This window comes from Tachyglossus aculeatus, chromosome 5, assembly GCF_015852505.1.
Source record: "Tachyglossus aculeatus isolate mTacAcu1 chromosome 5, mTacAcu1.pri, whole genome shotgun sequence".
Taxonomy (NCBI): domain Eukaryota; kingdom Metazoa; phylum Chordata; class Mammalia; order Monotremata; family Tachyglossidae; genus Tachyglossus; species Tachyglossus aculeatus.
In genome coordinates this window covers 98,400,030-98,415,310 of record NC_052070.1, presented here as the reverse complement: position 1 = coordinate 98,415,310, position 15,281 = coordinate 98,400,030, and the positions used below count along the sequence as shown (strand labels likewise).

General features: G+C 50.0%; 1 protein-coding gene across 7 annotated transcripts in view; it reads right to left on the bottom strand.

Moving 5' to 3' along the window:
• Positions 1 to 15,281, bottom strand: part of AKAP13 (A-kinase anchoring protein 13) — a 324,907-nt gene that overhangs the window by 187,698 nt on the left and 121,928 nt on the right. For 5 of the 7 annotated variants that reach the window (XM_038746250.1, XM_038746251.1, XM_038746256.1 and 2 more), the window contains exons 6-7: positions 7,256 to 10,517; positions 1,288 to 1,442 (exon numbers count right to left, since the gene is read on the bottom strand). In XM_038746250.1, coding sequence (XP_038602178.1) covers positions 1,288 to 1,442; positions 7,256 to 10,517 — 3,417 coding nt within the window. The remainder of the gene's footprint in view (positions 1 to 1,287; positions 1,443 to 7,255; positions 10,518 to 15,281) is intronic. The other 2 variants (XM_038746254.1, XM_038746252.1) reach the window with 2 other exon arrangements.

Sequence of the window (15,281 nt, the reverse complement as noted above, 5' to 3'; positions counted from 1 at the left end):
GTAAACACTAGGCTAGGAGTCAGTGACTCCATGTTCACAGCCCAGCTGTGCATGGCTCTTGAAAGAGGCAGGCGCTTGAATTTCCCTTGGCCTCTTCTTTCATCTGTCAAAGGAGATACACTGACCTACCGCAGAGGGATACTGTCCATCTCCACTCCCAGATCGGGGTCGGGGGGGAAGCAAGATTTGTGTTCTGTTTTGCTTCTTTTGGAGTGAGCCAAGAAACAACTGGACCCAACTTATTCACTCGTCAGAAAGCAAGGGGTCAAGGCCAAAGCTGTAGGATCACATTCTGCTTCCCTGCCACCTCTGAATATATTTGGATGGGAGACAAAATGGACGTGTGGGATCAAGCGTTGCCAGCTCTTTGGTTTCTTCTCTTTCGAGAAGCTGTCAGGAGAAAAACACGCACACACGGTGCACTTTTAATTTCCTCCCTCAGAGGCATACGCTACATTTGCCTGGATACTTCTTACTACTTGAAGTCTCCCAGAGATTAGTCATGAGCATTATCTGCAATGAAGGGTGGAACAGTCAAGCACCTCCACTTCACAGAACTCCCATGTTTATAAGTCTGAAGACCCTCCAGAGATTACTCTTCTCCAGTTACCTCACTCAGGGACGTTCCCTAAGAAACAAAAAACAATTCCTTTTACTCTCTGAGGACACAGTAAATAAGCTGTGAAGCCTAGCATATGGACACGGTCTAGGTGGAATGGATGAAACAAGAGGTTTTCTCCTCTTCATTAGATTGTGGTGACTTTGGCTCCCTCATGATTTCTGCTTGATCCATCAGGGGTGTTGACCTTACAGGAGCAAGTGTCCATGGCCAGAGAGCTCGGTCTTTCTGGGGATTTCCCCAGAGCCTCCAAATACCTTTGAGGGAAAACAGCACAGAGAAACCTATAGATTCATTTAATACTCATCCCACAGAGCTCTGCTCTTGATACTGAGCTTGGGAGCTTTGGTAAAATGAAACTGAATTAACCTTACATGCTTCCAGTATTTTTTCCTCCTCTGAAAAAAAAAAAAAAACTGAAGGGGACATTATTATGGGAAAAGGGCGGGGCAGGAACCCCTACTGCTCAGGGAATGAATGATTATTATTTTCTGAGTGTTTCACATCACCACAAAGCACGACATTCAGCTGTAACCCACACTCAGCCCCTTTAACCCATGTATACAAGAGTTTAACCATAAAGCGAGGCTTTGTGCACCAAAAATACTATGAGCCGATGAATCAGTCAGCCGACCAAACAAATTATTAGCAGAATGCAGGTTTTTTACCTCAGGCTTATCAATGCTGCTTACCTTCTGAGCTTCCATCCCTCGTTTCATCTTATGTTTTGCCACGTTCCCTATCTCTGTCTCTTCAGAAACGGAGCTCTCCCTGGAATTATTCTGAAAATCCACTTCATCCTCAGCTTTCATATCCGGCATGTCTGCAGAGAAAGAAAAGTGCTGAGGGTAGGTGAACACACGATGCTCCTTGTCTTTGGCAACCTAGACAGCCACTCCATTCGCTTGGGTTTGGTTCTTTTGTGTTTGGAAAACCGAGGGTGATCGGTTTTGTTTCTGGCTCGGCCGCATGCCCGCTTGTTTTCCAGATGGCTGCATGGCTGGCCCTAGAAGAAGGCAGCAAAGGACTACAGACAACCCGCCTGGGGAAACCTTATTGTGTTACTGTACTACCTGTGTTAATCTTCCATCGCTGCTATTAATCTTCCATCGCTGCTACTCTCTCCTTGGTCTGGTTCCCCAAGGGTGCGGCTCTGACTCGGAAGGGGGAAAACTCTCCAAGCTGCCCCTGAGGCCCATCGCAATGCCTGGGGTTCAAAGCGCACCCTGTCACCACCGAAGGGACCCCATCTTGGGGAACGTAAGAGAACTGGAGACTTGCGACACTCAAGAACGGTCTGTGATTGGACTGTGGCCGAGTCTGTTTTACAGAGGAGCAAATCTCTGGCTTTGGAGCTTTCTACCTTGCTGGCTCCTCCCATTCCTGGTTCAGGAGAATTGAATGATAGGCCTTGAGCACCTCAGTAGTATTTTGTGGCACGGCCTCCCAACACCAATAATCTGCTGCTATTTATTTATTTTTTGTTTTACACTGGTACTTGTTAAGTGCTCATTATGTGTCAGGCACTTTACTCAGAATTGGGATAGATGAGAAACGGTATGGCCTGGTGGACAGAGCACGGGTTTGGGAGTCAGAAGGTCATGGTTTCTAAACCCGGTTCTGCCACTTCTCTGCTGTGTGACCTTAGGCAAGTCACTTAACTTCTCTGTGCCTCAGTTCCCTAATCTGTAAAATGTAAGACTGTGAGCCACAAGTGGGACAGGGACTGTGTCCAACCTAATTATCTCATATCTACCACAGCACTTAGAACAGTGCCTGGCACATAGTAAGCACTTAACAGATACCATAATTATTATTATTATTACAAGATAATCAGGTTGAAAGGAGGAGGATTTAATCCCCATTCGACAGATGAGGTAACTGAGTCAGAGAGAAGTGAAGTGACTTGTCCAAGGACAGCTGGTAGGCAAGTGGTGGATCCAGGATTAGAGCGCTTAGAACAGTGCTCAGCGCTTAGAACAGTGCTCTGCACATAGTAAGCGCTTAATAAATGCCATCATTATTATTATTATTGTTATTATAACACAGGTCATCTGACTCCCAGGCCCATGCTCTTTCCACTGGGCCATGCTGCTATTGTAGCTTAATGAATGAGCATGAATGAGGCGTGTGGCTAGAGACCCATCTCTGACTGGGAGAATTAGACACTTTCCAGGGCATACAGGACTCTCCCTCTGCCCTCTAGGTGGTGATCAAAGCAGCTGGAATTCCACTTACACCAACAGAAGCATCTCAGGGAAGGTAAATGACTGTGCTCTCCCTGGTACGTGGCTCCCACTCCACAAATGTCCAGGACTGCTATTATTACAATTCAACCCAGCATAAGGAGCAGAGAGACAGGAAGGAAGTGATCAAATAACACCCCGGGGGAACTGGGGATTCTGGCCTCTCTTTCAAGGGGGACTAGGAATGACAGAGTCAGGATTCAAACTCGGTTTTCCCAACGTGAGCTGAGTCAGCTATTTCATAACACCATATTCCAAACCCGACATCATCGGCATTATTAATTCAGACTGAGAGTCTTGGGAAACATTACAGTTTTGCCTTGGAGGAAGGCAGGCTCCCAGTAAAAGAGTGGGGTGCTTCTTCCAGACATCACTCCCACCTACAAAGATTTATATTTTAGTCCTTCGGCTATGTTCCAACTTGTGCACTGAAACGGTGGTATACGGTGGGTGGGGCGGCCTGTTAGTCAACTCAAAAATCACTGGAAAATGGATTCTTGTTCCATATTTTTGCCCCTCCCCCCGGCCCCCGTGACTCCTAATCCCTCAAGATTTAAACTCCGGGACATGACCGAGAAATTGGCCCTTCAGGGATGAAGCGGCTAGCTGGAGACTTTTTAAAGTGAGGATGTGTCAGACTTAATGGTTTGGGTTTGGGAGTGGGGAAGGGGTCAGAAAGATTAGTCTCAGCAGAAAATACCCCAAAGGTCCATCAGCGGTTATATTAGCCCCTTGAGGGAGACCCTTAGAGAAGCAGCATGGCTCAGTGGAAAGAGCACGGGCTTGAGAGTCAGAGGTCATGGGTTCAAATCCCTGCTCCGCCACTTGTCAGCTGTGTGACTTTGGGCAAGTCACTTAACTTCTCTGTGCCTCAGTTCCCTCATCTGTAAAATGGAGATTAAGACTGTGAGCCCCACGTGGGACAACCTGATCACCTTGTATCCTCCCCAGTGCTAAGAACAATGCTCTGCACACAGTAAGCGCTCAATAAATACAATTGAATGAATGAATGAGGAGGGGTCTAACCCTACCTTCTCTCAACTACACTTCAAGGGCGGGGCAGACCCGCCTAAGGCTGGGTATGGTTCCCTTCTTTATGACAAAGTTTCTAGGGGTTTCTTTTGTATCATAGTATAAAATTCTCAATTTCCCCCCAGAGAGCTGCACAGGATAACACCAACAGGGTACACATGGGACAGATAACTTTGGGTCCCTCACATGACCTGCTTCTAGACTGGAAGCCTGGTGTGGGCAACGATCGTCTCTATTGCTGAATTGCACTTTCCAAGCGCTTAGTACAGTGCTCTGCACACAGTAAGAACTCAAATATGACTGAATGCTTCGCACTCCGAACCCTTCAGTCCCTCTCCGATCACCCTTCCTCCATCCCTCTTTGCATTTAACTTAAATTCGGAGTTGGACTCCAGGTGACAAGCCCCATTCCAATAGCGGAAATTCTCTGAGCCTCCCCGTGACTGTGTCTATCTCCAGCTGCAGACTATGACTTGACTGAACGTGTTTCTTCCCTTTCGGTCTGTACAGAACTGTTCTGGCTGCCCCAAGTTCACTCCCAATTCCTTCCCGAGCTTCTCGTCGGGCTTCAACGTCCAAACAAAAAGACGGTCTGAACAGTCCGCTGCTATATATTCTTCCCTAAATCACACCGTCTTGTCCTCCCATTTCACACACAGCACCACAGGCAAAAACCCTAGGTGGCTCACTATGTGTCAGGTGCAGGCTTAATTCTTGGTCACAGAGCCAGAAAGAGCAGTAATACCAGCCTATGAGGCCAAGCAAGCAGCTCCCAGCAGACGAGAACACACTCTCAGGCATCAGCTTTCAACCAGCCACACCCGCTCAACTGAAATGTCAACCTGCCACAGCCCCCAAAATAGACTTTGCTGCCTTTATTGTTGTTGCTGAGGGCTTCTGATCTCTAAAAACATATTAAGCCCTGAAAGAGAGACTTCCCAACATTCCAGCACTGACCAATCTTCAAGGCTCACTGAAACGTACTTACACGAACCCAACGGGCTAAGGCCCCTTCTGCCCAGCGCCCCTTTCCCTCCTCTCCTCCTCCCTCCCTTCCCAGGTCCCCTCCCTACAATCACAAAACCCCAAAGACCAAATAAAAAGCAGGGAGGAACAATGAAACACCACCAGATGCTAGGGCTCTCCCTCCAATCTCCCCAAACTAATGACCACTTGACATCAGGTTGCCTTGCCTGTCCGCTTCGGCCCATTCCAACTCGGTTTCAGTCTCCCGGAAAAAAACAACCACAAACTATTCCTTACCTACAGATCTGCCAGAGCAAAGTAAACGGTGACCGTTCGGAACCAAGGAAGCTCCACAGGTTGTCCCCAGCAACAGGTGGGCTACCCAATCCAGCTCAGACCAGCCTGAGCTTCAAGGCTTCAGAGCCAGCTCTCGCCTCTGTCTCCAGGCAGGACCTCCAAAGGGAGGGAGGGAGAGAGGTTTCTGCTAGAGCGGTCCCTTTGGTCTCTTTCCGCTGGTCGGCAGTTTCTATTTGCTTTTTCTGGACCCGGTTACCCGGAGGTGGAAGAGGCCGCTGGGTGAGCAATCTGCTCCATGCAGCTGCAGAACCGAGATAAGCTGGATGCACACACACCCCCTGCCCGTCTGTGACAGCGGCGCTCAGCAGACAGGGTCAGCGGAAATCATGAGCTCTTCCCTGCTGCTCCAGGGAGAGAGAGCAAGACGGCAGCGAGAGAGTCCTGCATTCCACTACTGCAGCCTCATGTCACCGCTAGGCAGGTCTGCTGCCCCAGGGACAGGAAATGGAGGGGGCGCTTTTTTTTGCTCTTTTCCTTTCCCTCTCACCTCCCTCCCTTTGTGAAATGACCTCATGCCACCATGTAGGAGGCTGGTCTGCTGGTTCGGGACACTTGCAGCTGTCCTGAACGACCAGAGAGAGTCGCAGAGAAGGACCTTTATTTCCCCAGAATCCGGATTAGCCGCCCAAGAAGATCAGACTCAAGGCGAGTGTTACGTGGGTTGCAGATCTGAAAACCTGATGTGAAAACAATCTGCAGGGGGACCTTCAAAGTTGCCCCTTCTGCAACTGATAAGAGAAGCCCTAGCTCACCAATACGAGCTAATCATTGTCATGTATTTTAATTCCTGCCTTCCTTGCTAGGCTGGAAACCCCCTGGCAAGAGAGTGTGTCCACTACCCCTGCTGGACTGTAAGCTCTTTATGGGCAGGGCATGTCTTTTCTGTTTTGTTGTACTCTCCCAAGAGTGGGGGCCGGAGAGGCAGAGAGGTGGCAGGGATGAAGGGCAGAAGAGCAGCATGGTCTAGTGGAAAGAGCACGGGCATGGAAGTCAGAAGACCTGGGTTCTAGTCTTGGTTTTGCCAATTGCTTGTTGTGTGACCTTGGGCAAGTCACTCAACTTCTCTGTGCTTCTGTTTCCTCAACTGTAAAATGGGGATTCAATACCTGTTCTCTTCCTCCTTGGACTGTGAGCACCATGTGGGACAGGGACTGTGTCCATGTCCAACCTGATTAACTTGTATCTATTCCAGTACTTAGAAAAGTGTTTGGCATGTAGTAAGTGGTTAACAAGTACAGTAATAATAAAGCTCTTAGTACAGTGCTCTGCACATAGTGAGCACTCAACAAGTACCAGTGACAGACTGACTCTCCAAGCGCTTAGTCCAGCACTATGCACAGAGTAAATGCTTGATCCATACTAGTGACTGCCTGTTTGGGGCATCAGTGAAGTCTCCCCCTCCTCCCCCTCCCCATCCCCCCACCTTACCGCCTTCCCCTCCCCACAACACCTGTATATATGTATATATGTTTGTACATATTTATTACTCTATTTATTTTATTTGTACATATTTATTCTAATTATTTTATTTTGTTAATATGTTTTGTTTAGTTCTCTGTCTTCCCCTTCTAGACTGTGAGCCCACTATTGGGTAGGAACCATCTCTATATGTTGCCAATTTGTACTTCCCAAGCGCTTAGTACAGTGCTCTGAAAACAGTAAGCACTCAATAAATACGACAATGAATGAATGAAAGTCTTTCACCAGAACAATGTCCCCATGAGTTCCTGCTAAATAGGCTCAAGATACAGACTAACAGGTCTGGCTCTGTAAGGGGAGTGGCAGGCTATTCCAGCAGGAAGCGAACTCTTCTGCACAAAGATCTCTCTGTGAGGAGAGACACCTGATCTCAACGGGTGAATCTTCATGGTTTCTTTAGCAACATATGGAATTTTGCCTGTTGAATGGCAAACCCAAGCCAATGGATTTTGGTGGCCCTTTCCCACTCCCCACTTCAGCCTCCCCCACAAGGCTGCTTCTAAGAGACTTTGGGACTGATGAGGTTTTATATTCATCTTCTGGTCATCTGGCTTACCTGCAGCAGTCTCAGGTCCCTGGACCCCGGGGCTATCTTTGCCCTCATCCTCCTTCACGGTCGGATTTACTTCCAAGCTTGCGGCCGTGACTCCATTAAGAACTTGCTCTGTTCCCTGGGCCTCCCGGGGCTGGGGAGAATTCACCATCTCCTCAGCAGCAGTGGAAGTCATCTTGGCCTTGTCTGTCCCCGAGCCGGGTTCGGACAAAGTGGGGCTCCCGCGTTCCAGCACAGCAGATAGCAGGGCATCTGCAGTTTTAGCTCCCTCAATGACAGCTTCCACCAAGCGGCTTGCCACAGCCTCCAACACGGTCTGGGCTGCCATCTCCCCCACGGGCCCGGTCCCCTCAGCGGATTGGCTCGAGGGGAGCTGCGGGGGTTCTGGGAGGCTCTTTTCCCCCAGTGATGCCCCATCTGCGATGGCTGGTGGCATGACCTCCTCAGCTTCTCTCACTCCCGGTGGACTCTCGCCTTGCCTGGCCCCGGGGTCCCCAGTGCAGTCACCATTGCAGGGTGGCTCTTCGGCAATGGGTTGAAGCGATACCCGAGGCGTCGTGGCCTCCCCATCTGCCTCCTTAACTGGGAAGGCTTCTTCTGTCTCCCCCAAACACTTCTCCTCACAGCAAACATTCACCGGGGCTGGAATCGTGGCTTGTGTTAACACAAGGGAGCCACCGTAGGACACTGGTCCTGGCTGCCCTGGATCGACACCGACCTTTCGCTCTTCCAAGGCATCCAGCTTGGGGGCGTCTTCCAGGCCGTCATGCCTTTCCTCCCCTTCGAGAACCAACGGCGTCACTTCCGTTCCTCCTCGGACATCTGTGGTTTTGCAACCGCTCCCAGCCCAAGCAGGAGGCTCCCCTTCCAATCCGCCGTCCCCTACTGCAGCCTCCATGGCAGGAGCCCTTTCATCATCCAGGGCCTTGTGCCCAGCCACTGCCGGGCTGGTTTCTGCTTGGTGGACTGCAACCAGTAGCCCTGACTCACCTGCCACGGAGCCCAGGTGCATCTGCCTGTCAGCAGGCAAAGCTGTTTCTAAGGCCACCTGGCCCTGGGTAGTTGAGCTCTCATCTGCCACTCCTGAAACATTAGCGGCTACTTCCTTGTTTTGTTTAAGTTCTACTGCAGGGAAGGCAGAGGGTGTGCCTACAGACTCGGTCCCCAGAGGTGTTTTGCTTTCAGCAGCAGAGGCCGAAGCAGGTTGGTGGCTGGGTTCTGCCGCCTCCTGTCTGGGAGGTGGCGTCTCCCCCTCGGCGGGCTGGGGAGCTAGACCGAGCGCAATGTCTTTCATTATGGGACTGTCGACCCCTCTCACTTCTCGACCTCCTCCCTGAGCCCAAATGTTCTCCGATGTCACCGGTTCATTCCCCACCCCAGACGGAGCCCACTCGGGGGGCAAGCTGGTCTCCCCATTGCTCATGGAAGGAGCGTCGGGTTCCAACCCAGCCAATGGCAGGTCACAGGCAGCTTCCGGGCTAGGCGGAGGGCAGAGGCCTCTCCTGTCCCCAAGGACACCTGCAGTGATGAGGTTGGCTGGGCCAGGCTCAGGCTGAGGAGGAGGAGGAGGAGAAAGACAGCCAGGCCGGTCTGTAGGGTGGCCCGGCTCGGGCACTTTGTCGGGTTCCTCCGTCAGCTGGGCAGGACCGCCCTGGCTGCACCCCGTGCCCGCTTGTGAATCTCCAAAAAGGAGCGCGTTGGCTTTAGTCCCAGAAGAGCCGGCCAACACTTCTCCTGGATCCTGAGGGGAGGGGCCCTCCAACGCTTCCATCCCACTGGGGGCCGGCTCCTCTCCAGTTTCAGGGAGGGTGGGTTCGGAAGGCAAAGCTACCTGGTCTGGGCCTGCCGAGAGAGTGGCCCCTTCCACAGGGTCTTTGAGAAGAAATCCGCTAGAGAAGCAGTCAGCCCCTTCCTGGGGATCTCCACCCGGGTCAGGGGCTCCCCTGTGAGTCTCAGGGCCTAAGTTCCCCTTCGGAGCGGGGGAACTCTGGGAACTCTCCTGAGGTTCCGAGGAGTCCTCAGGTCCCGAGGCCGTGCTTCCACTGGGCTCTCCTGCCTTCTCTCCAGGAGGGGGCGTGGTACCCTGCAGGCAGAAAGAAATCATCCCCAGGATGTCATCCTCAATTATGGAGCGGATGGTTGATGCCACTGACTGATCATTTTCTCCTGCTGCAATCGGGAGGGCTATCTCCTGCTGGCTCGGGGCCAACTTTCCTGGAATGGCCAGCTCCTGGGCAGTGGGTGAGTCACTCTCAACTTGACCGACTGAGCGGGAGGCCCTTTGGAACCCAGTCAGTGTATCGTTCTTCGCAGGAGCAGAGCCAACCCCAGGACACTGACCAACTGTCCCCTCTTTCTCCTCCTCCTTCTCTTTCTTCTCCACCTCCTCTGTTCCCGAAACATGACTCCTGGGGCCTCTTCCCCTTGGGGTTTCAGTTCCGGTTCCAGTTCCTCGAACGGCAGTTTCCTCCAGCTCTCGCTTGGCTGGATCCTCCTCAGGCATCTTGCTGCCCAGAGGACTCAGAGCAGGGGCCCTGTTTGGGGTGCGGTTTGCCTCCAGGGGTTCAGTTTCCATCTCCAGCCTAGGGTTTTCCCCTGAGCTGTCGTCCGAGGTTCTAAGGCCCTGGGCTATGCTCTCCTCAGACTCCCTCTCAGCCCCAGTGGCCGGAGGGCTGGCGGGGTCCTTCCCCTCCCTCTCGCCCGCTGTCTCAGGGAATGGAAGCACAGGGGCTGTGAGATCTGCCACAATGGGAACAGAGTTTGTGGGTTCAGTGCTGTTCTTCTCTTGGGCAGCAGGATCTCCCTGGCTTAAGCAACGCTGTGGCAAAGTGATAATGGGAGGCGAGATTCCCGTTTCCTCATTTGTAATTCCAAGTTGGGTGCGGCTCTCCTCACCAGGCGTCCGGGAGGGTGGCCTCTGTCCAGGGCCACCTTCGTCTGATCCTGGGCTGGATGCCTCCGGCTCGCCCTCAACCCTCTCCACCTTTGCGTCTTCAGGGGTGGCTGAGGGTCTCTGTGGGTTTGGACCCACCAGACTGGCTGAATCTTCGGACCCGGCAGCCTGCCCCACCTCGCTCCCGGGACGCCCGGGGCAGGCCATGTCTCCAGCTGGAGGAGAGGACTGTGGGAGTTTTAGAAGGGCAGAGGAGAAGGGATGCCCAGGTTCGTCCTCTTCCGCTGCATTGGGAGGGTCTTGTGCTATCACTGATGACGAGGCCAGATCATCTGTTGGCTTGACAGCAGGTTCTGAACTCTGAATTGACTGCTGGGGAAAAAAAAAGGAGAGAGGACAAGGATGACGCAGGCTTCAAATGAATCCACGCAAGCCTCGCTCGGCATGCCCCATACACACCAGACAATGTCACTGCACCCCAGGTCATTGGGGCTTTTCTGAGGTAGCTAGGCAACTTTCCCAGGGTCAAATGTGACTCTCCTCCTTTCTGGATGCTCCTTTCTCTCGATATCTGATAGGCATATTGGGGGGGGGGGGGGGGCGGATAGGAGGAGGGGGACCCATCCACTTACCAAGACAACTCTAGGCAATTGTCTGCTGGGAATAAAATTTGAGTTCATTTGAAAGAGTCAAATTCAAATGCAGCCTGAAAAGACCTCAGAAATTTGTGCTGGAACACCAGCCCCAGTGGATCCCCATGGACCTTGGAGAGGACCAGGAACTGCTTTATTCCATACAGGAGACACACAACTTTGCCTTCCTTCCTGTATACCAGCCAAAACGGGGCCCAGGGCGAGGTAGCCAAACCCCACTGGTTTTGCAGTCAAGCTCCCTTTGGCTCCAAACATGAGTTCAAAGGTTTCTGAGCACCTCTACTTCAGCAAATGCTGACCACCCTATTCAATGTCCAGAGGAGAGGTTGGACCTGAGTCTCTGAGCCGGCCCACCCACCCATTCTGAGGGTCCTGGGCCCTGAACTGGAAGTCATTTCTGGGGAGGAAGTCCTCTGCTCAAGAATGGATAGGAATGCACTTTCCAAGCGCTTAATGCAGTGCTCTGCACACAATAAGCACTCAGTAAATACGAATGAATGAATGAATGAATGAATGAATGAATCTTCTCTGTAAACGGATCTCAAGCACACCTTTTCTGCTACCCTATTCCACCCTTGGTTTTGTCCAGTCCCACGATGGGCCTGGGTAGTTTTGGGAAACTGGTTCAAAGTGTTGGCTTGCTGATTGGCTCTGGGAAGGTAATTTCAGCTTCCAGTGCCTCAATTCCCCTCATCAGTAAAGTGGAAAAATGTAATGGTCCTAACCTGTTCAACTAATACTGTGTGACCTAAGACAAGTCATTTAACTCTCCGTGCCTCAGTTATCTCACCTTGTAAAATGGGGATTACAATGGGGATTGAGACTGTGAGCCCTCTGTGGGACAGGGACTGTGTCCAAACTAATTAGTTTGTCTCTATTCAAGTGCTTAGTACAGTGCTTGGCACATCTCCATCTCCTCTCCACCCCCCATCTTACCTCCTTCCCTTCCCCACAGCACCTGTATATATGTATATATGTTTGTACATATTTGTTACTCTGTTTATTTATTTATTTATTTTACTTGTACATATCTATTCTATTTATTTTATTTTGTTAGTATGTTTGGTTTTGTTCTCTGTCTCCCCCTTTTAGACTGTGAGCCCACTGTTGGGTAGGGACTGTCTCTATATGTTGCCAACTTGTACTTCCCAAGCGCTTAGTACAGTGCTCTGCACACAGTAAGCGCTCAATAAATACGATTGATGATGATGATGATTAATAACAATAATAATGATGGCATTTATTAAGTGCTTACTATGTGCAAAGCACTGTTCTAAGCACTGCGGAGGTTACAAGGTGATCAGGTTGTCCCACGGGGGGCTCACAGTCTTAATCCCCATTTTACAGATGAGGTAACTGAGGACTGTGAGTCCCATGTGGGACATGGATTTCATCCAAACTGATTAGCACCCCAGTGCTTAGTACAGTGCCTGGCACACAGTAAGCACTTAACAAATACCATAAAACTAATACTAATAAGAAGAATTTGTTTAATACTTACTTTGTGCCAGGCATAGTACTACAGCATGGGGCAGTGCATAGAGCACGTGCCCAGGAGTCCGAACGTCATGGGTTCTAATCCCGACTCTGCCACTTACTTGCTGTGTGACCTTGAGCAAGTCACTTCATGGGGCTTCAGTTACCTCATCTGTAATGAGACTGTGAGTCTCATATGGGAAGGGACTGTGTCCAACCCGATTTGCTTGTATCCACCCCAGAGCTCAGTACAATGCTTGGAACATAGTAAGTGCTTAACAAATACCACAGTCTTAATCCCCATTTTACAGATGAGGTAACGGAGGCCCAGAGAAGTGGGGAGACATTCCCAAGGTCACACGGCAGACAAGTGGCAGAGCCGGTATTAGAACCCAGGTCCTTCTGACTCCCAGGCCTGTGTCCTATCTCCTGTCTCCCAGTCACATTAAGGTTGTAGGAGCCTCAAGGGTAGGGACTGCCCAGAGGGCACATGGTACAAATGGTTGACAATGAAGGCCATGTGACAGTTAACCAACCCTCCCCTCTGTGTCAACTACGCACTTGTCTGGATACCCTTCTCTGTACCCTTTAAGCACTCTTAATACTCACAGCAATGATGCACATTTCCTCTTACTCCACTATCTTCCCTAGATGCAATTTATTTTAATATCTATCTCCCCCTGTGAGCTTTAAGCACCTCATGGCAGAGATAATGTCTACCAACTCTCCCGTCTGATTCTTTCCCACTTAGCACACAGTAAGCACTCGAGAAATATCAATGATCGATTGACTGATTGATAGTACTTTCTGAATGGGCACAGAAGGCTATTAGTAACAAAGATCCTATCACCGGTTGCCTCTGAGCTGGCTGGGGAACACTGCTGCTGCCTTAGTAGCTTTTGGGAGACTCTGTGGCAGTGACTTAGAGCGATAATAATAATAATAATGATGGCATTTATTAAGCGCTTCCTATATGCAAAGCACTGTTCTAAGTGCCAGGGAGGTTACAAGGTGATTAGGTTGTCCACCGGGGGCTCACAGTCTTAATCCCCATTTTACAGATGAGGTAACAGAGGCACAGAGAAGTTAAGTGACTTGCCCAAAGTCACACAGCTGACAATTGGCAGAGCTGGGATTTGAACCCATGACCTCTGACTCCAAAGCCCGTGCTTTTCCCACTGAGCCACGCTGCTTCCTTAGATGGCAGCCTAAGTACCATGGGAGAGCCTGGTGCAGCATTTCCTGGAGGAAAGAGCGCAGGCCTGAGAGTCAGAGGACATCTGTTCTAGTAGCCACTCTGAAACCATTTGCTGTGTGACCTTGGGCAAACCCCTTAAGTTTTCTGTGCCTCAGTCACTTATTTGTAAAATGAGGACTACATCCTACTCCCTCCTACTTAGACCGTAAGCCCCAAGTGGGACAGGGACTGTGTCCAACCTAATTAGCTTGTATCTCCACTAGCACTTGGAACAGTGTTTGACAAATCACAAGCACTTAAGTACCATAATTAATGGAATCAGAGGGGTGACCAGAAAATCTGGAACCACTAGTCTCCTCCAATATACTGGAAGATGCAAGGGACATTGGGCTTTTCTTTCCTCTTGCCCTTGCCCCTTAGCTCCTTTTCCAACTGCAGATGAAATAATTTCGACTCACCCTGCCAGCTGCCTGGTTTCCGGGCAGCATACACGAACCAAAACAAAAGTGTCCCTTGTTCTGAAACCAGAACATCTTCTGAGAGGGAGGGAGAGAGGAAGCCATGCTTCCATGATGGAATGAAGTCACTGGGCTTAATGGATTGAAAGAAACTGTCTGCTTCAAGGAAAACTGCTGGCTGTTTAGCTGACCCAGAGTGAACCTAAATGAAATAATCATGAGGCTGTTTTCCAAATTCATATCATATCAGCTCCAAACCAAAGCAGGTCTAGAAAGGGCTCAAAACTTCAGCTTTCTGGATTTTAGAAGACAAAATGTATCCTACGTGATGTAGTGTTTTTGGTAAGTCAATCCTATTTTAGTGCCATGATATAACTTTTCTCGGGCAAGCATAAACAGATTGTAAAATCCTGTGATTGGTGGCCCTGGATCTATACCCATAGCTGATGGAATCCTGAAATGATTGGGGTCACTTGCTAAATATCTACAAAGATGGGTCTTAAGAATCCTTTCAGAGGTGGAAAAACAGAAAATATGCTTTGCCTTTTGAAGCAGGTTGGACTCTCTCCACTTCGTGAAATTGACTCTCTGATCCAAATATATTTGAAACAGACATTGCCTATTGACTCCTGGCAGGAAGGAATTTCAGAGCCTGCCATTTCACTCCCATCAACACTATGCAATTGAACGTTAGGAAAATTTGGTCCTCAGAATACTGTTAAGGTAAAAGACAGCTAAGGAAATACAGGGTTGAAGGAATCTTGGCTCTCCGGACAGGCAGATAAAACTCACTGTTCTAAGACTGGCATGTGGGGCCTTAAAACAGATAAATGAGGAAGGGCATCTGCTATTAAATGAAGAAAGGCATACGCTATTATTTCAGGGCCTATACGATCTGATTTGCTTGGGTGAGTCCCAGAAGTTTATGACTTTGGCATACCCTGTCAGGGAATAAGATCACCAACCTGGAAATAACTTTTGCGTACGTGTCCACTGCATTAGGTTGCAAGATCCCGGAGGGCAGTGGTCTCATGGAAGGAAGGGGCGGCCTCCTCTCCCACTTCCCTTTACACAGTTTGCTTCTTCCATGCCAACCTACTCACTGTGTCTAATTCTCATCTCTTTCACCACCTACCTCTTGCTCACAGCCTGGAAATCCCTCTCACTTCACATCTTCATGGCCATCACAAAATCACAAAATAAATATGGTAATCATTTCTCTTTAGACCGTTTCCTTCCTACTTAGACTGTGAGCCCCATGTGGGACAGGAACTGTGTCTGACAATGGACCTGTACTTATCCCCGCACTTAGAAGAGGGTTTGACACATACTAAGAAATTAACAAATACCA